Source organism: Somniosus microcephalus, unplaced genomic scaffold (assembly GCF_052327205.1).
Source record: "Somniosus microcephalus isolate GS21.2 unplaced genomic scaffold, FLI_Smic_1.0 unresolved_chr2, whole genome shotgun sequence".
NCBI lineage: Eukaryota > Metazoa > Chordata > Chondrichthyes > Squaliformes > Somniosidae > Somniosus > Somniosus microcephalus.
Window position 1 is genome coordinate 59,395,139 of NW_028225180.1, and position 20,937 is coordinate 59,416,075.

General features: G+C 45.4%; 1 protein-coding gene across 1 annotated transcript in view; it reads left to right on the forward strand.

Moving 5' to 3' along the window:
- LOC147092703 (NACHT, LRR and PYD domains-containing protein 3-like) overlaps positions 1-20,148 on the forward strand; it is a 50,807-nt gene extending 30,659 nt beyond the window's left edge. Inside the window, exons 8-10 of the mRNA XM_085975668.1 lie at positions 18,537-18,615; positions 19,404-19,574; positions 19,977-20,148. Of these exons, the coding sequence (XP_085831794.1) occupies positions 18,537-18,615; positions 19,404-19,574; positions 19,977-20,148 (422 nt within the window). The remainder of the gene's footprint in view (positions 1-18,536; positions 18,616-19,403; positions 19,575-19,976) is intronic.
- The last annotated feature ends 789 nt before the right edge of the window (positions 20,149-20,937 follow it).

Below are 20,937 nucleotides of genomic sequence, written 5' to 3' on the forward strand. Positions count from 1 at the left end.
CCTATGTCTTTAGTCCTTTTATCTGCCAAAAGCCTCCCTTTTTTCCTAATCCATTCTTGTATATCCCTTGACATCCAGTGTTCCGTGGGCTTGTTGGTCCTACCCTTGACCTTTACGGGAACATGTTGCCATTGTACTCTCTCAATTTCCTTTCTGAAAGACTCCCATTGCTCCGATGTGGATTTTCCTACAAGTAGCTGATCCCAGTCCACATTGGCCAGATCCTGCCTTAACATATTAAATCTCACCGAATTATGGTCACTGTCCCCAAGATGCCCACCTACTAACACTTCTACCACTTGCCCGGCCACATTCCCTAGAATTAGGTCTGGTACCGCCCCCTCTCTTGTAGGACTTTCTACATGCTGGCTCAAAAAGCTCTCCTGGATACACTTTAAGAATTCTGCACTCTCTAAGCCTTTCACGCTCTGACTATCCCAGTTAATATTGGGGAAGTTGAAATCCTCCACTATTATCACCCTATTATTTGCACATTTCTCAGAGATTTGCCTACATATCTGTTCCTCTATCTCCCCCTGACTGTTTGGGGGCCTATACTACACTCCCAGCAAGGTGCTTGCCCCCTTTTTGTTTTTAAGTTCTACCCATATGGCCTCGTTAGAGGAACCTGTTAATATATCATCTCTCCTTACAGCAGTAATGACTCCTTAATTAATATTGCGACACCCCCTCCTCTTTTACCCCCCGCCCTGCCATCTCGCCTGATGATTCTATACCCCGGAATATTGAGCTGGCAGTCTTGGCCCTCCCTCAACCATGTCTCCGTGATAGCAACAATATCATACTCCCATGTGTTCATCAACACCTTCAGTTCATCCACCTTATTTGCAAGACTCCTTGCATTAAAATAAATGCCATCCAGCTTTGCCCTACTCCCTTGTGCCGTTACATATTTACTCTGCCTTCCAAGCTGACTTGTTTTTTCCTCTATATTTGGCTGTACATCACCCCATTATAGCTCCACTCTGTATCCCATCCCCCTGCCAAGTTAGTTTAAACCGCCGACCCCCAACAGTGCTAGCATACCTCCCCGCAAGGATATTTGTCCCGTTCTGGTTCAGGTGCAACCCGTCCGACTTGTACAAGTCCCATCTTCCCCAGAAGCAGACCCAGTGATCCAGGAAACAAAAGCCCTCCCTCCTGCACCAACTCTTTAGCCACGCATTCATCTGCTCTATCCTCCTATTCCTATACACACTAGCACATGGCACCGGGATTAATCCAGAGATTACATCCTTTGAGGTCCTGCTCTTTAATCTGCTACCTTGCTCCCTAAATTCTTGCTGCAGGACCTCATCCCTCTTCCTACCCATGTCGTTGGTCCCAATGTGAACCACGACCTCTGACTGTTCACCCTCCCCCTTCAGAATGCCCTGCAGCCGTTCAGTGACATCCTTGACCCTGTTTTCAGGCAGAGCTGCCGATGGATCGCTGAACCCGTTGTGCGCCGGATATGTTTGGGATTGACTGAGTGAAGATGGGGCCATACCAGAAGGAATGACGTCAGTAGGAGAGAGTAAGGACTTTACTGGTGTCCAGGTCATCAAAGGGGCAGGAGCATAATGACAGCAACAGAAAGATCATGGCGATTGGCGAGACAACGGCTGGAATATTGACAGCTTGAAAGTTTATTGCAGATTGTTAGGTGAGTGTTTATTGCAGTGGGAGACACAATAAGAAGTGGAGATGGTAGGGATTTGTGTGGTGAGTGATGCGAGGATGTGGTCAGAGATGACCTTGTCTGTTTGAGGCTATAGGAGTAGACAGGCCAGTGAGATGGCAATGCCGAGAGGATGGTGGTGAATATGGGTAGGAGACTTCAGATAAGATACATAGGCTGCCTGGAGTCAATGCACAGAGGGTATCAGGATGATAAACACGGTATCGGATTTGGGGGAGCGTTCGAGAACGAAGGCCATAAAGGAGAGACGATCAGATACAGTCATATTTCCCACCATAAATGATACTAACAAGTGATCCTGCTGCTTTATTGCCATGAACCGCAGAGCAGCTTCTGAGAAACCAAAGTCTTTGGGACCCAGGGTGAATCTGGGTGCAAAACTGAAACTTGAAGGAATTGGGGGAAGGGTACCGCCAGAAGTGGAGCCTGTGGTTCAATTTGGAGTAACACAGGAAGCCGTCCCCAGCCCGGACTCTGAAATGATTGATAGAGTGATAACTCTTTCAACAACTAGTTCACTGGGCTGCAGTTGGGGGCAGGTTTTCTGGGTGTGCTGTGTTCCACAGGTATAAGTCTTCCTCATTTCTCCAAATCCCCTCTTCCCTTCGTAATCTGCTGCTTGCTCTTGAATATATTTAATGAATTGGCCTCTACTGCCTTCTGTGGTACATAATTCCACAGGTTCACCATGCTCTGGGTGAAGAAATTCCTCCTCATCTCTCTCCTAAATGGCTTACCCATTATCCTTAGACTGTGACCTCTGGTTCTGGAGTCCTCGACCATCGGGAACATCCTTCCTGCATCTAGTCTGTCTAGTCCTGTTAGAATTTTATAAGTTTCAATGAGATCCCATCTCATTCTTCTAAACTCCAGCGAGTACAAGCACAATCGACCCAATCTCTCCTCACACATCATTCCTCCCATCCCAGGTATCAGCCTGGTGAATCTTCGCTGAACTCCTTCCATGGCAAGAACATCCTTCCTCAGATAAGGCGACCAAAACTGCACACAATACTCAAGACGTTGTCTCACCAAGGCCCTGTACAACTGCAGCAAGACATCCTTGTTCCTGTACTCAAACCCTCTCGCTACGAAGGACAACATACCATTTGCCTCCTTAACTGCCTGCTGCACCTGCATGCTTACCTTCAGGTCACGTTGCACTTCCCCTTCTCCCAATCTATTGCCGTTCAGATAATAATCTGCCTTCTTGTTTACCATTTAAGATATCCAGTTATAATTGATTCATAGAAACTCAGAGCACAGTAGGAGGACATTCGGCGGAGCCTAGCACGAGTACAAAAGACAAGGCTGTAGCGTTTACAACCATCTTCACCGGAAGTGCCGAGTGGATGATCCATATCGGCCTACTCCTGAGGTGCCCACATTCACAAAAGACAGACTTCAGATAATTCGATTCACTCCACGTGAGATCAAGATGGCTGAGTGCACTGGATAAAGAAAAGGCTATGGGCCCCGACAACATCTCGACTGTCGTGCTGAAGGCTTGCTCTCCAGAACTAGCCGTGCCTCTAGCCAAGCTGTTCCAGTACAGCTAAAAAAACTGGCATGTATCCGACAAAATGCAGGACAAATCCAATCCGGACAATTACCACCCCAATCTACTCTCAATCATCAGCAAACTGATGGAAGTTGTCGTCGACAGTGCTATCAAGCAGCACTTACTCACCAATAACGCACTCACAGATGCCCGGTTTGGGTTGTGCTAGGACCACTTGGCTCCCGACCTCATTACAGCCTTGGTCCAAACATGGACAAAAGAGCTGAATTCCAGAAGTTGGCTGTGAGTGACTGCCTTTGACATCAAGGCAGCATTTGACCAAGTGTGGCATCAAGGAGCCAGAGTAAAACTGAAGTCAATGGGAATCAGGGGGAAAACTCTCCACTGGCTGAATTCATACCCAGCCCAAAGGAAGACGGTTGTGGTGGTTGTAGGTCAATCATCACATTGCCAGGACATCGCTGCAGGAATCCCTCAGGGCAGTGTCCTAGGACCAACCATCTTCAGCTGCCACATCAATGACATTCCCTCCATCAAAAGGTCAGAAGTGCAGATGTTCACTGATGATTGCAGTGTTCAGTGCCATTCGCAACTCCTCAGATAATGAAGCAGTCCATGCCCACATTCAGCAAGACCTGCAGGACATTCAGGCTTGGGCTGATAGGTGGTAAGTAACATTTGCACCACACAAGTACCAGGCAATGACTATCTCCAATAAGCAAGAGTCTAACCAGCGCCCCATAAAATTCAGCGGCATTATCATCGCCGGATCCCCCAACATCAACATCCTGGGGGGTCAGCATTGATCAGAAACTTAACTGGACCAACCACATACATACTGTGGCAACAAGAGCAGCTCAGAGGCTAGGTATTCTGCAGCGAGTGTCTCACCTCCTGACTCCCCAAAGCCTTTCCACCATCTACAAGTCACAAGTCAGGAGTGTGTTGGAATATTGTCCACTTGCCTGAATGATTGCAGCTCCAACAACACAAGAAGCTCAACACCATCCAGGACAAAGCAGTCAGCTTCATTGGCATCCCATCCACCAACTAAATATTCACTCCCTCCACCACCGGCGTACAGTGGCTGCAGTGTTTACCATCTTTAAGGTGCACTGCAGCAACTCTCCAAGGCTTCTTCGGCAGCACCTCGCAAACTCTACCACCTTGAAGGACAAAGGCAGCAGGGGCATGGGAATACCATCACCTGCGAGTTCCCCTCCAAGTTACATGCCATTCTGACTTGGAAATATATCGTCCTTCCTTCATCGTCGCTGGGTCAAAATCGTGGAACTCCCTCCCTAGCAGCACTGTGGGAGTACCTTCACCACAAAGACCGTAGCTGTTCAAGGCGGCGGCTCACCACCACCTTCTCAAGGGCAATTAGGCATGGGCATTAAATTCTGGCCTCACCAGCGACGCCCTCATCCCATGAAAGAATAAAAAATAAATAGAGAGAAACGATTTCCGCTGGTTGTAGATTCTAGGACCAGGGGGCATAGTCTAAATATTAGAGCCAGATCATTCAGGAATGATATTAGGAAACACTTCTACACACAGAGTGGGCGAAGTTTCGAAATCTGTTGCAAACGACGAGTGATGCTAGATCAATCGTTCATTTTAAAACAGAGATTCTTGTGTTTGTTAACCAAAGATTTTAGGGTTATTGGGCAAAGGCGGCTATATGGAGTTATTTTGCAGATCAGCCATGGTCTCATTGAAGGGCGGAACAGGCTCGAGGGGCTAAATGGCCTCCTCCTATGTTCACACTTCTCTGCATTGAACTCCATTTGTCATGCCCATTTCACCATCCAAATCAGACTGAATCCTAGACGTATCCTCATTATGATCTACTACTTTGCCAAGTTTCGTATCATCTGCAAACATTATAATGCAGCTCCCTACACAGAGTCTCATTCATTTATAAAAACTGAAAACAGTAATGAACCCAAAACTGACCCTTGTGAAACATCACTGCAACCCCCCTCCCTGTCTGAAACATACATCCATCCACCACCACCTTTTGCTTCCTGCCATAGAGCCAATTTTGCATCCATACCACCACATTCCCTTAATCGCATGGGCATCCATCTTCTTAATAAGCCTCCTGTGTTGCCCTTCGGTGAATTCTTTCGTAAAGTACATATATACAACATCTACTGCACTATCTTGATCTACCTTCTCTGTTACCTCGTCAAAAAATTCAATCAAGTTCGTCAGACAACATTGCCTTTAACAAACCCATCCTGGCTCTCCTTGATTAACTCATGCCTTTGCAAATGAAAGTTTATTTTGCCCCTGATAATGGTTTCCAATAACTTCCCCACCACCGATGTTAGGCTGGCAGCCCTGTAGTTTCCTGTTTTATCCCTCTCCCCTTTCTTGAATAGTGGTATAGCGGCACTACTCCTGTCAATGAGGACTGAAATATTGTGACCAATACAAGTGTCAGGAGCAAGATTCAGTTAATAACCAGGAAGATTATGGAAAGTACAGGAGGGAATTGAAAAAAAGTTAATTCGTGAGGCAAAGAGAAGTTAAGAGAAAAGATTAGCAAGCAGACATTAAATTGAACACTAAAATTTTTAATAAACATTTAAAGTGTAAGAAATTTGCTAGTGAAAATGTTGGGTCTATTAAGGAACCAAAGTGAAATCTCCAGGTGGAAACAGAGGACATGGCAAAAGTATTAAATGTGTAGATTGCATCTCTCCTCACAAAGGAAGCGGATGATATGAAGGTTACAGTAAAATAGGAGAGAGAGGTTATGGACAGGATAATAATAGATAGTGAAGATGTACTAAAAAGATTAGTATTACAAAAAGCTGGTCGGTCACCTGGTCCAGATGTCAAGCATCCTAGGTTGCTGAAAGAAGCAAAGTTAGAAATAGCAGGGTTTGTCATAAGCCTCCATTTTCTGTCTTATTTTAACTTTCATTTCCTTTTTCATCCAGGTGCCCATTGGCTTTGGATAATCTATATTTTCCCTTCAAAGGAATATGCCTAGTTTTTACCTGAACTATCACTCCACTGAATGCCCCCCATTGCTCCGTTACTGTTTTATGCTGCAATCGCATTTTCCAATCTACCTGTGCTAGATTCTTCAATTACTGAAATGATCTCCTCTCCGTTTAGCGTTTTTAACTTCGACATTTTCTGGTCTCTTTCCATAATTACTTCAAACCGAATTATGTTGCGGTCACTGTTAGCTAGATGTTCTTCTAATGTAACACAATCCACTTGTTCTACTTCATTTCCCGAAACCAGATCCAACACTACTTTCTTCCTTGTTCGACTGAAGCCATATTGATTGAGAAGGTTATCTTGTGCACATAACAGAAATCCCTCTCCTTCCCTACCTTTAGCACTATGTTTACGCAGTCTATATTAGGGTATTGAAGTTTACTAATATCACTGCTCTATTTTTGTAAAAAGCCTTTGAAAGGTGCTGACAATTTTGCCCATCTATCTTCTTCTCACTGTTTGGAGCTCTGTAAAAAAAACTCCCAACAATATAACAGCTGTCCCTCTGTTCCACGACTCAAGCCAAATAGATTCAGTGCTAGAACCATCGAGTAATCCTTTCTATTTAGAACTGCAACATCAACATTTATCAATAATGCCACGCCCCATCACCTCTTCTTGCCCTATTATTCGTGAATACTTGCTAACCAGGAATATTAAGAACCCATTCCTGGCCTTGTTTGAGCCATATCACTGTTAATGCAACCACGGCATTATCCCATGCAGCAATTTGCGCCTGCAACTCACCAACCTTATTAGTTACACTACGGAGCTTGTCATCCAGACAATATAATAACTCTTTCATCACTTTCACTATGTTCCTCAATCTGGTCCCCGCAATTTATAGGATATTCCTAATTGCACCGCTGTTTATATCACTCTGCCCTCTAATCTTATTTTGCCCCTCTCTGCTATTTCTTGGTCCCCTACACCTGCCAAATGTGTTTAAACCTCAACAGTACGAGTTAACCACTCAGTGAGAACTTTGGCCCCGGCTTTTGTTCAGGTGCAATCCATCCATCTTGTACAGGTTCCCCTTGCCCCAGAACTGGTCCCAATGACCCAATAATCCGAAACCCTCTCTCCTGCACCAGTTGTCCAGCCACGCATTTACCTGCACTAACAGCATGTTTCTATATTCACCAGCTCGTGGAGTAATCCTGACACTACTACAGTTGAGGTCCTGTTTTTGAAATCTTTTTCCCAGCTCCTGAAACTCTGCTTGAAGGACCTCAATACTTTTTCTACATATGTCATTGTTCTGTCATGGACCACGACTTCTGGTTGCTCCCCCGCCCCTCGTGGAAAGTCCTGCACCCACTCGGTGATAACCTTCACCCTGGCACCAGGGAGGCAACATACCATTGCGAATCATGTTTTCTGTTGCAGAAACACTGGTCTATGACCTTAACTATCGAATCCCCTGTGACCACTGCATTTTAACTCTTTCTTTTTCCCCTGTCTGCAGTCACATTTCCCGTGGTGGAGGGGGCTTGATTCTTACTGCAGTCCGATAAGTAGCAGTCACCCTCCCGGGTATTCAAAACTGAAAACCGGTTAGCAAGTGCCACTAGCTTGGGAAATTCCTGCAGTACTTGTGCATTCCTGCTATCCTGCGTTGTGGTGACCCATTCCTTCACCTTCTGCAGATGTAGGGTGACCTCATCCTGGAACGTACGTTCGAGGAAACTCTCCACCTCCCGGATGCATAGCCGTGGATCCAGCTGCTCCCCATGCTCTGAAATTTGGAGCTTGAGTTCGAGCAACTGGTGGCACTTCCTGCACACGTGATATTGAAGTGCCCTGGAGTTCTAACAAAGAGCGGGATGCGGATGCAAAGCACCCAGCTGGCCTGCCATGGTAGTCAACACACTGACCTGTAAATCACAGAGAGCTGACTACGAAAACACTTGGCACTGAACTCTAATAGTCTAAAAAATCTGACGTCTAAGACACCAACCTATAAAATTCCAACTGTACTCACGCTATTTAAGAAATGAGGGAGAGAGAAAACAGGAAACGACAGCCCAGTTAGCCTGACATCAGTTGTCGGGAAAGTTCTGGAATCCATTGTTAAGGAAGTGGTATCAGGGCACTTAGAAAAATCATAACATGATTGGGCAGAGTCAACATGGTTTTATGAAAGTTAAATCCATGTTTGACAAATTTATTAGAGATTTTTGAGGATGTAACTAGCAGGGTAGATAAAGGGTAACCAGTGGATGTAGTATATTTGGACTTCCAAAAGGCATTCTATAAGGTGCCACATCAAAGGATGGTACGCAAGATAAGGGCTCTTGGATTTGGGGATAATATCATAGCATGGATAGAGGATTGGTTAACGGACAGAAAACAGAAAGTAGGGATAAACATGTCATTTTCAGCTTGGCAGGCTGCAACGAGTGGCGTGCTGCAAGGGTAATTGCTTGGGCCTCAGCTATTTACAATCTATATTAATGACCTAGGTGAAGGGACAGAGTGCAATGTCTCCAAGTTTGATGACAATACAAAGTTGGTGGGAAAGTAAGCTGTGAGGAGGGCATACAGATTTTGCTAAGACATATAGACAAGTTAAGTGAGTGGACAATAAGGTGCCAGCTGGAATATAACGTGAGGAAATGTGAGATTATTGACTTCGCTAGGAAGATTGGAAAAAATATATTTTTAAATGGTGAGAAACTATAAAATATTCGTGTTCAGAGCAATTTAGGTGTCCTCGTACAGGAAATACAGAAAGTTAGTATGCAGGTACAGCAAACAATTAGGAAGGCAAATGGCATTTTGGCCTTTATTGCAAGGGGGTGAAGTTCAAGAGTAAGGCAGTCTTACTTCAATTGTACCGGGCTTTGGTGTGACTGCACCTGCAGTACTGTGCGCTGTTTTGGACTCCTTCTCTGAGAAAGGACATACATGTCTTAGAGGTGGTACAACCAAGGTTCACTAGATTGATCTCTGGTATGAGAGGGTTGCCCTAAGAGGAGAGAGTCAGTAGTTTGTGCCGATACTCTCTGGAGTTTAGAAGGATGAGAGATGGTCTCATTGAAACATAGAAGATTCTGAGGGGGATTGGCAGGGTCGATGCTGAGAGCTTGTTTCCCCTGACTGGAGTATCTAGAACTAAGGGGCATAGTATCAGGATGAAGGTTCGGCCATTTAAGAGACGAGGAGGAATTTCTTCACTCAGAGGGTTGTGAATCTTTGGAATGCTCCACCCCAAAGGGCTGTGGAAGCCGAGTCATTGAGTATAATCAAGGCTGAGATTAGATAGGTTTTTGTACTTTAGGGGAATCTCTGAATATGGTGATCAGGTGGGGAAGTGGAGTTGAGGTTGATGATCAGCCATGATCTTAATGACTGGCGGAGCAGGCTCGAGGGGCCATATGGCCGACTCCTGCTCCTAATTCTTATGTTCTTAATATTCTGAGAAGCTGACTTCTGAAAGACTGAGATAGTAAAATGGTAAATAGTTAAATAAAGCAACTGGAAATTGTATTTATTGATCTAAAACTGAATGGAAACTGCGATAAAGTTAACAAATTCTAAACACAATATCTCAGAGTCTGGCACTTACCACAGTTTCTGAATTTTACTGCTGGGTTCCCTCAGAGCCACAGACAATAGTTTCACTCCTGAATCTCCCACATTATTATAAATCAGGTCCAGTGCCATCAGCGATCGGTTAGTACTGAGAGCGGAGGCGAGATCCTCGGTAGAAGAATCTGTGAGACCGTTTTTAAACAGCCTGGGATCAGAGAGAGAGAATTAACAAAATCAGAGTAATCCCCAGTGTTTATTAATAACAGTACAATTGATGCTAATAATAATGTACATTGCTTATTAATAACACTATCACTGATACTACAACATCATGTATTTATCTCGCACTTTTAACTTAATAAAACATCCTAGGGCACTTATACAATAGCGAAATACTGCGGATGCTGGAAATCTGAAATAACAAAAAAAAAATGCTGGAAATACTCAGCAGGCCAGGCAGCATCCGTGGAGAGAGTTTCAGAGTTAACGTATCAGGTCTGGGACCCTTCATCAGAACTGGAAAAAGCTGGAGATGTCACAGATATTAAGCAGGTGCAGAGACAGGGGGCTTAGGAGGGGAGGAAGGAATTGAAAGAACATCCTGTATTTTGTAAGAGGTAGGAAAGATAAAATGTTGCAATGGGAGTGGCAAAAAATTATACAGCATGAAAAATGGGGGCAGGGAATATTATCTGAAATAGTTGAACTCTATGTTGAGTCCGGCAGGCTGTAAAGTGCCTAATCGAAAGATGAGGTGCTGTTCCTCGAGCTTACGTTGAGCTTCATTGGAACAACGTAATAGGCCAAGGACAGAGAGATCAGAGTCGGAGTGAAGTGGAGAATTAAAGTGACAGGCGACCAGAAGCTCAGGGTCACCCTTACGGACTTAATGGAGGTGTTCTGCAAAGTGGTCGCCCAACCTGCATTTGGTCTCCCCAATGTAGAGGCGACCACATCGTGAGCAGCAAATAAAGTATATTAAATTGCAAGAAGTACAAGTAAATCGCTGTTTCACATGGATTTGTTTGGGGCCCTGGACAGTGGGAAGGGAGGATTTAAAAGGGCATGTGTTGCATCCCCTGCGCTTGCACGGGAAGGTGCCAGGCGAAGGAGAAGGGCTGTTAGGGGTGATTGAGGAGTGGACCAGGGTGTCCCTTAGGGAGAGGTCACTTTGGAATGCTGAAAGGGGAGGTGAGGGCAAGATGTCTTTGGTGCTAGGATCATGTTGGAGGTGGCAGAAATGGCGGAGGATGATACGTTGAATGTGGAGGCTGGTGGGGTGACAGGTGAGGACAAGGGAAACCCTATCGTGGTTCTGGGAGGGAGGGGAAGGGGTGAGAGAAGTGCGGGAAATAGAATGGACATGGTCAAGGGCCGCGTCATCCACAGTAGAGGGGAATCCTCGGTTGAGGAAAATGGAAGACATGTCAGAAGCACTCGTGTCGAAGGTGGCATCATCAGAACAGATGCGGCAGAGATGGAGAAACTGGGAGAATGGAATAGAGTCCTTACAGGAAGCAGGGTGGGAGGAAGTGTTTCCAAGGTAGCTGTGGGGTCAGTGGGCTTGTAGTGGATGTTTGTTGAAAGCCAATCGCCAGAAATGGAGACAGACAAGTCAAGGAAGGGAAGGGAAGAGTCGGAGATGGACCATGTGAAGGTGAGGGAAGGGTGGAAATTGGAAGTAAAGTGAATGAACTTATCTAATTCAGGGAGAGAGCAGGAAACGGCACCGATACAATCATCGATGTATTGGAAAGAAAGGTGAGGGAGGGGACCTGAGTTGGGCTAGAACAAAGAATGTTCCACATAGCCCATGAACAGGCAGGCACAGCTAGGACCCATGCGGGTTCCCATAGCAACACCTTTAATTTGGAGGAAGTGAGTGCAGTCAAAGGAGAAGTTGTTCTATCTGAGAACAAGTTCAGCCAGGCAGAGGAGGGTAGTGGTGGATGGAGACTAGTCGGGCCTCTGTTCAAGAAAGAAGCGTAGCACCCGAAGGCCATCCTGGTGTGGGTGGAGGTGTAGAGGGATTGGATGTCCATTGTGAAAAGGAGACAGTTGGGGCCAGGAAACTGGAAACTGTTAAAGTGACTGAGGGTGTCGGAGTGTCACGAATATAGGTGGGAAGAGACTGGACAAGGGCAGAAAAAATAGAGCCGAGATATTAAGAGATAAGTTCCGTGGGGCAAGAACAGGCTGAAACGATGGGTCTACCAAGGCATTCCTGTTTGTGGATCTTGGGAAGGAAGTAGAAGCGGGCTGTGCGGGGTTGGGGGACTATGGGTTTGGCTGCCATGGAGGGAAGATCTCCAGAGGAGATGAGGTCAGTGACAGTGTTGGAAACAATCGCTTGATATTTGCTAGTAGGGTCATGGTCCAGGCGGACGTAGGAGGAGGTGATGGAGAGCTGGCAATCAGCTTCCACACGGTAGAGGTCGGTTCGCCAAACAACAACTGCACCACCCTGATCAGCAGGTTTAATAATGATGTTAGGGTTGGATTGGAGAGAATGGAGTGCTGCAAGTTCAGAGGGATGCATGTTGGAGTGAGAGAGGGGAGCAGAGAAATTGAGGTGGCCGATGTCACGTTGGCAGTTAGCAATGAAAAGCTCTAGAGTGGGTAAGAGGCCAGAGGGAGGTGTCCAAGTAGAATGAGAATTTAGAAAGCAGGAGAAAGGATCAGCTGTGCGGGAGGAAGACTCCTGGCCAAGGGTGACACTGAGCTTCGGATCGCCTGTCACTTTAATTCTCCGCTTCACTCCCACTCTGGTCTCTCTGTCCTTGGCCTATTACATTGTTACAATGAAGCTCAACGTAAGCTCGAGGAACAGCACCTCATCTTTCGATTAGGCACTTTACAGCCCACCGGACTCAACATCGAGTTCAACAATTTCAGATAACAAGCCCTGCACCCATTTTTCATACTGTATGATTTTTCCCACTCCCATTTGCAACATTTTATCTTTCCTGCCTCTTACAAATAGCATTTTCTGTTGTTATCCCAGGGCACTTCACAGGAGCTTTATCAAACAAGATTTAACACCGAGCCAAATAAGGAGATATTAAGGCAGATGACAAAAAGCTTGGTGAAAGAGGTAACTTTTAAGGGGCGTCTTAAAGGAGGACAGATAAGTAAAGAGAAGAGAAGTTTCGGGAGGGAATTCCAGAGCTCAGGGACTTGGCAGCTGAAGGCACGACCACCAATGGTGGAGCGATTAAAATCAGGGATGTTCAAGAGTCTAGAACTGGAACAGTGCTGATAGCTCTCAGAGGGATGTAGGGCTGGAGCAGATAACAGAAATAGTGAAGGGCGAGGCCGTGGAGGGATTCGAAAACAAGGATGATCATTTTAAATTCGAGGCATTGCTTAACCGGGAGCCAATGAAGGTCAGCGAGCACAGGGATCATAGGTGAAAGGTGAAAGGGACTTGGAGAGAGGTAGGACACAAGCAGCAGAATTTTGGAGGACCGCAAGTTTACGGAGAGTAGGAAGTGGGAGGCCAGCCAGCAGTGCGTTGAAATAGTCAAGTCTACAGGTAATAAAGGCGTGGAGGAGGGGTTCAGCAGCAGTGAGTTGAGGCGGAGGCAGATTCGGGTGATGTTACAGAGGTGGACTTGATGATGGCGCTGATATTTGGTCGGAAGTTCATCTCAGGTCAAATATGAAACCAAGTTTGGGAAAAGTCTGGTTCAGCCTCAGTCAATTGCCAGGCAGAGGGAAGGAGTCAGTGGCAAGAGAATTCAGATTGTGGCAGGGACCAAAAACAATGGCTTCGGTCCTCCCAATATTTAGCAGTAGGAAATTTCTGCTCATCCCAACCGGGTGCCGGACAAGCAGTGTGAGAATTTAGAGGCAGTTGGTTGTTCGAGATAGGTGGTGGTGAGATAGAGCTGAGTGTAGTCAGCATATGTGTGGACACTGATACTGTATTTTCAGATTATGTCACAGTGGGGCAGCATGTAGATGAGCGGGCTAAGCATAGACCTTGGGGGACATCAGAGGTAACGGTGTCAGAGCGGGAACCGAAGCCATTGCAGGTGATTCTATAGGTACGACTGGACAAATAAGAATGGAACCAGGTGAATACAGTTCCGCCCAGCTGGATGTCAGTGAAGAGGCGTTTGAAGAGAAGGTGCGGTAAATCACGCCAAAGGCTGCAGGCAGGTCGAGAAGGACAAGGAGCATTAGCTCATCTTTGTCACAGTCACAAAGGATGTCAATTGTTACTTTGAGGACATCGTTTCGGTACTGTGGCAGGGGACGAAACAGATTGGAGAGATTCAAACATGGAGTTCTGGAAAATATAGGCACGGTTTCTGAGGCGACAACACGTTCAAGGACTATGGAGAGGAAAGAAAAGTTGGCGATGGGGCTGTAGTTTGCAAGGATGGAGTAGTCAAGGTTATTTTTGAGATAATAATGCACAGTATTAATTAACAACACTATCACTGATACTAATAATGTACAGTGTTTAATAACAACACTATTACTGATTCTAATAATAATGTTGTCATTATAAACAACACTATTACTGTTTCTAATAATAATGTGCAACTTTAGACATCCAGCTATTGTAAACACAATCTCACACAGTCTGGTCCTTACCGCAGTTCCTGTATTTTACAGTCTGGGTTCCTCAGAGCCGCAGACAGTTGTTTCACACCTGAATCTCCCAGTTTATTATTATCCAGGTTCAGAACCGTCAGTAACCGTTTTGTACTGAGAGCGGAGGCGGGATTCTCGGCACAAGAATCTGTGAGGCCATTTTCAGTAAGCCTGGCGATCAGCAAAGAGTTAAAAAGGGTGGCAGAGAAAGAGAGATAGGCCAAAAAACATAGGATTCAGTGCAAACACCGTGGCCCAGAAATTCAGGTCGGGGGCTTCCCATGGGTGCAAGACCCCAACATGCACTTACCTAGCACAACGGCCGTTGAGCTGTGGGCCCGCGTGGGATTCCGATCCTGGGCCTCCTCCAACTGCCGGCGCACAGTGCTTGCATATCCCAGGGGCGCAGTTAGTTTGATGCATCCCCTGGGATCATGTGGCCCATGGAGATCCAATGGTAGCAGGGAATGCTTCATTCATAAGTTTGACAGGAAGAGCTGTCAAACCTATAAATACAATAAGCCCCAAAACATCACTAAAACTTCAAATAAATTGTAAAAAAAAATCACATTTTGAAAATAATTATAAATTACGTGAAATAACCATTTTAAACAATAATTTAAATTTTTGAAAAAATTATTACATTTTCTAACGGGGTGTAAAATAAACTTACCTTTCTTTAAAGTAATTTAAAATAATAAAGCTGTGGAACAAATGTTTTTATTTTAATTAATTCACCACTTACCTTGTTAACAGCAGGCCTTGCGACTGCTTTTTATATGTGTAAGTCGTGGAGACATACCCACCCGGAAAAACCTGGAAAAAAACTCTCCAGCGCACGTTTACCACCTCTGAACCCCTTCTTTCAAGGGAACAGAACTTCCGGTTTCCCGCGCATGCGCAGTGCATGCACGAAACCAGCACTTCCACTGAGCCTACGGTTGAGTACTCCATGCGTACTCACCCGTGGAGACCCGAATCCCTGGTCCAATCTCACACAGCCTGGTACTTACCCCAGTTCCTCTATTTTACAGTTCGGGTTCCTCAGAGCCGCAGACAGTACTTTCACTCCTGAATCTCCCAGTTTATTGATCCCCAGTCTAAACACAAACAGAGAGTGAGAAACAAACTGAATGAAACATTGGACCTGATATATTTTTCTGTCTCGGATATTACAGCAATCACTGAAAGTACTTCAGGACATTAATAACGCGGTTTCCCAGTCACTGACAATGTATCTCACTCTGCCCAACTCATCATATATTCAGGGACTGTCAGTAAATGTATGTACTGAATAAAGTGCTATCTGTTTGAAGCCTTTAAATGTCCCTCAGTCCGGTCTCATTCCCTGATGATCAGAATTAGCCTCCTGGAGCTCAGTGATCGGCTCCGTCATGTTTGGGGAAATTTGTGTCATTTCTACTGCTCCTTAAATGCCGATTTTATGGGAATGCGGCGATATTCCCAGAATTACATGATAAAGCGGTGATTTCCTGTACTTTATACTCTGTGCATTATATTAATCTGTATCATAACTCGGGGTGCGTTATATTGTGAAACGTTAACTGCTGCTGTAACATCCGTCCACCAGGATTTTATGTCATAAGGAGAGTTTATTCTGTCCCGTTACAAATTTTAAATGTCCCTGAAATCCTAGTTTATAGGGGAGGGGTGTCTCACTTTATTCCCCATTAAACTGGCTCTACATTTATTTCAGGTGTAACTGGCCCGACAGTTTTGGGGGAATTTTCGGAAGTTCCCTCCCCGAGCGGGGCCTCACACACAGGGGGCGGATTATGGGGAATTCCCGGGTTCACTTCCCCCGGTTTACCCAGGAGCTGCCCACTGTTTGCGAGGCCCCACCGCTGGCCGGTGTGTGTCTGTACTCCGGGGCTAATATCCCACAACCCTTTAGATTGGAGCCTTTTACCAGCAGACCTTAGCTCTTAAATGTCACCGAAGTGTCAGCCCGGATTATGAGCGTGGGGCCCGAATCCACTACCCTGTGACTCAGAGGCGCGAGTATTGCCAGCCAGGAGAAGAGATGGTGGATGTATTGGAGAGTGTGAAGAGCTGTGTCATTGAGGAGTTAAGATAACGTACCGACACCCTCCGGGGAAAGCTCAGCTCGCCCACTGGCGGTTCGCTACCCAAAGACTGTGATTTTGCTCTGTATTACTGAATGTTTGGTGTTTCTGCTTCGCTCTCCTACACACCTCGGAAGAGAGTAGGATGCTTCGACAAATGGACTGCTGCAGTTAGTGTCTGTCTGTGTGAGTAACAGTGAGAAGGAGCCTCTTCAATGGCAGTTAGAAAATAGCAATAATTATGATTTATTGCAATTATATTATCAGACTCTTAGTGACCTGTATTTTCTGATACAATAAGTCTTATACAATCCCTACTTGTTCACAAGGATCAATTGTGGATTCTCCAGTCCTGAGGGAATTACTAACCGATCCTCTTATTCGTCATATTTGTGTTGAATCTGCTTCTCTCTGGTTAAACTTAACTGTTTATTTCCCTTCATTATGGAGCAACAACACAATCTGTGTCTTTTCTACAATGCGCCCAACAGTGAGAGACAAATAAACAGCTACCTCAACACCTGACATTTGTGCAGTACAGGTCCTAGCCGCTGGAATCCTTCACACTGAATTTTGCTGTTCCATAGGTCAAGGTGTTTTATTGTATCACAGAGTCCAATGACATGAGACAGGACCGCACAGTCAATTGGGGTCAATGTCAAGCCACTAAATGGAAGTGTTTTCTCAGATCCCACTGTTTTCCGAGCCAGTGCTTTATTGTGAGACACAGCAGGTAGGGCAATGTGTTCAGAACGTCCATTATATCAGTTTTACTCTTTGTGTCTCCAATCAGTCCTTCAAACTTATCCTTCGCCCAGTCAATCACGCGGCAGGTGGTTTGATGAAGAAATGGACCCAGAAACTCCTCCAGGAGCCGAGCTGCCTGTGGGGAGGAGAGACCAGCAACAAAACGGAGAAATATCTCAAATCGTCCATCTTCCTTACTGTGGGCTTCTCTGAGGATTTTCAGGATGTCCCTGGGATCTGGATTCAGGAATTGTGCGAGAGCAACTATGAACTCTTGGATGGTATGGTGCGGGAGTGTGTACTCCAAGTTCTGTGCAGAATCATCTCTCTCCAAAGGTTCCATCATGAACCCAGACAGGAACTCGAGAGGTTGCAGATTGTACTTGAACAAATCTCCATTTCTAAACACAATCTTCTTCTCGGAGACTCCTGTGAAGGCCAGCTCACCAAGCTTCAGTAACACATCAAGGGTGCTTTCAATCTTTCGGCCATGGTTTTTCAGAATTTTGTAAATATAGTAGGAATATAGTTAGGTGATGGTCTTGGGAACTCGCTACTGATTCCTGTCTCTTTGTGTAAAGAAGGGGCCCAGTGACAGCCCGAGGATGAAGCAATAGGCATGGTTGCAGCACATGGTGTACAGGATCTCGTTCTCCTCCACATGTTTGAAAACTGCTGCTGCCACCGTCTGATCTTCAAAAAAATTGTTGAAATATTCCTTCCGTTCTTCACCAACAAACCCCAGGATTTCAGCCCAGACATTGATCTCAGCCTTTTCCAATAAATGTAATGCAGTGGGGCGGCTGGTCACCAGCACTGAACATCCTGGGAGCAGCTTGTGCTGTATTAAACTGTACACAATGTCAGACACTTCACACCAGTCTTCGGGATCTGTGCACATGTGCTGAGGTTCTGTATTTCTCCGATTGTCAGAAAAATCGATCCTGTCCTTGAATTCATCCAAACCATCGAATATAAACAGCAGTCCCTCTGGTTTCTTCGAGAGCTCTCCCAAAATATGCCCAAAGTAAATATACAGATCCAGTGTCAGATTCCTCTGGTTTATTCTACCGTTAATAGCGTTCAAATCTCGGAATGTAAAACTGAAAACAAATTGAAAGTGTGGGTATATTTTCCCAGTGGCCCAGTCATAAACAATCTTTTGTAGCATTGTTGATTTTCCAATCCCCGGGACTCCGCTCACTGCTGCTGAACTCCCAGAATTGGATTTTCTCCGGGAAAAACAGCTCTGGAACAATTGATCAGTTCGAATTTTCGCCAGTACTCTCCCGAGATGTTCCTCTCTCCATTCTTAATAAACTGGGAGATTCAGGAGTGAATCTGCTGTCTGCGACTCTGAGGGACCCGGACTTTATAATGCAGAAACTGTGGTAAGTACCAGACTGTGTGAGATTGTGCTTATAACTGGATGTCTAACACTGAACATTATTAACAGTATCAGTAATAGTGCTTTGAATGTACAGTGTTGATTAATAACATAACAAACATAAGGAGCAGGAGTAGGCCATATGGCTCCTCAAGCCTGCTCCGCCATTGAATAAGATCATGGCTGATTTTTGATCTCTACTCCACTTTCTCACCCGGTCTCCACGACCCTTGATTCCCCGAGAGTCCAAAAATCTATGTATCTCTGTCTTGATTATACTCAACAACTGATCATCCACAGCCCTTTAGGGTAGAGAATTCAAAGTTTAACAACCCTCCGAGTAAAGATATTCCTCCTCATCTGAGTCTTAAATGGCCCACTCCTTCTCCTGAGACTATGCCCCCTAGATTAGGCTCTACAGCCAGGGGAATCACCGTCTCAACATCTACCCTGTCAATTCCCCTCGGCATCTTGTACGTTTCAATGAGATCACCTCAATTCTTCTAAACTCTAGAGAACATAGGCCCATTCGACTCAATCTCTCCTCACAGGACATCCCTCTCATCTCAGGAACCAGTCTAGTGAACCTTCGTTGCACCGCCTCTAAGGCAAGTATATCCTTCCTTACATAAGGAGGAACTGTAATATCACAATTAATGATAAACACTGTACATTACTAGTATCATTAAATGTGGTTAGGAAACACTGTACATTGGTATTAGTATCAGGAATTGTTTTATTAATAAACACTGGGGATTTACCCTGATTCCTGTTATTTCTTTCTGATCCCAGGCTCTGGAATAACGGTCTCACAGATTCTTGTACCGAGGATCTCGTCTCAGCTCTTGGTACAAACCGCTCACTGGCGGATCTGAACCTGAGTATTAATAAACTGGGAGATTCAGGAGTGAACCTAGTGTCTGTGACTCTGAGGAACCCGGACTGTAAAGTACAGAAACTGTGGTAAGTACCAGATTGTGTGAGATTGTGTTTATAATAACTGGATGTCTGACACTGTAAATTATTAGTAGCATCAGTAATATTATTAATAAACAGTACATTATCAGCACTATTACTGACGCTCAATAATGTATAGAGTTTATTAATAACAATGATACTGATATTAAACACTGGGGCCTAGATGTTGGTCTGGGGTGATGGTGAAAGCCGGGTGGTACCAGATGGGCCACCTGTTATACGCAGAGCCTGATGGTCATTTCCATTGACTGCAATAAAACTGAATATCAGGCTCTGCCTATAACGGGCGGCCGAGCCGATACCACCTGTTATTCGCCACCACCGGCAACTAACTTATAGCCCTAGGGATTTACCCTGATTCCTGTTCTTTCTCTCTCTGATCCCCAGTCGATGGAATGTTGGTCTCGCAGATTCTTGGGTCGAGGATCTCGCCTCCGCTGTCAGTAGAAACCGCTCACTGACGGTTCTGACCCTGGGATCAAACTCCTTCACAGACGGATCTGTCCCCACTCTTCATCGCCTCATACTGACCTGCGGGAGTCTGGAGGCGATCCAGTGAGTGTTTATATAATCATAGACATTTATGGCACAGAAGGATGCCATTCAGCCTATGTAATAAATAAAATATTAATGGGATTCAGTCACTTCTATGGGTAACATTTGGCTGTAATTATTATTCACATATTAACCCCTATCTCCCTGTTATTTACACTGTTATTCAATCTGTTTATCTCCTTTTGAATCTTTCATGCTGTGGGGGAATCAATTCAGTTCAACTGGAGAGAATCAGCTGAAGTTGCTGCAGGATACAAGACCCAAAGTGGAGTTTGATTATTAAAATTTATAAATATTACTGCTCCATATGACCATTTTGGCCCATTTTCTGCCCCTCCCCTTTAAGCGGCCACGCTCCAGGTTTAATTCCCATCGACCCCTTTAGGGGTATCAGGCTCGAGCTGAGCGAGTGTCATCTCCCATTGTGAGGTCAGAGGCCCAGCCACAGGGTGATGAGACTCAGCCACGTGGATATTTGGGGCTGAATGTTCCCCAATGGGGCACTGGGGAAATGCACAGACAGGAAGGGCCCACGGTGGGGCTCAGTCTGGCTGCAATGGGACACTGACAATCGCACTCAGTATTCCTGGATTTTGGGTAACATTACCCAGGGCTCCCACTCAGTAACAATGCCCAGTGGCCCTGCTGGGAAGTGAACCTGTTTTTTTTCAGGATAGGGACAGAGTCTGTTCAGCTGGGATGAATTCCACCATTCATTCGGGACCAATACTCACTCTCTGAGGTGACCCAGGGTGAGTATCCTATTGGGGAGGTTCCTGTGGCCGGTCCACGC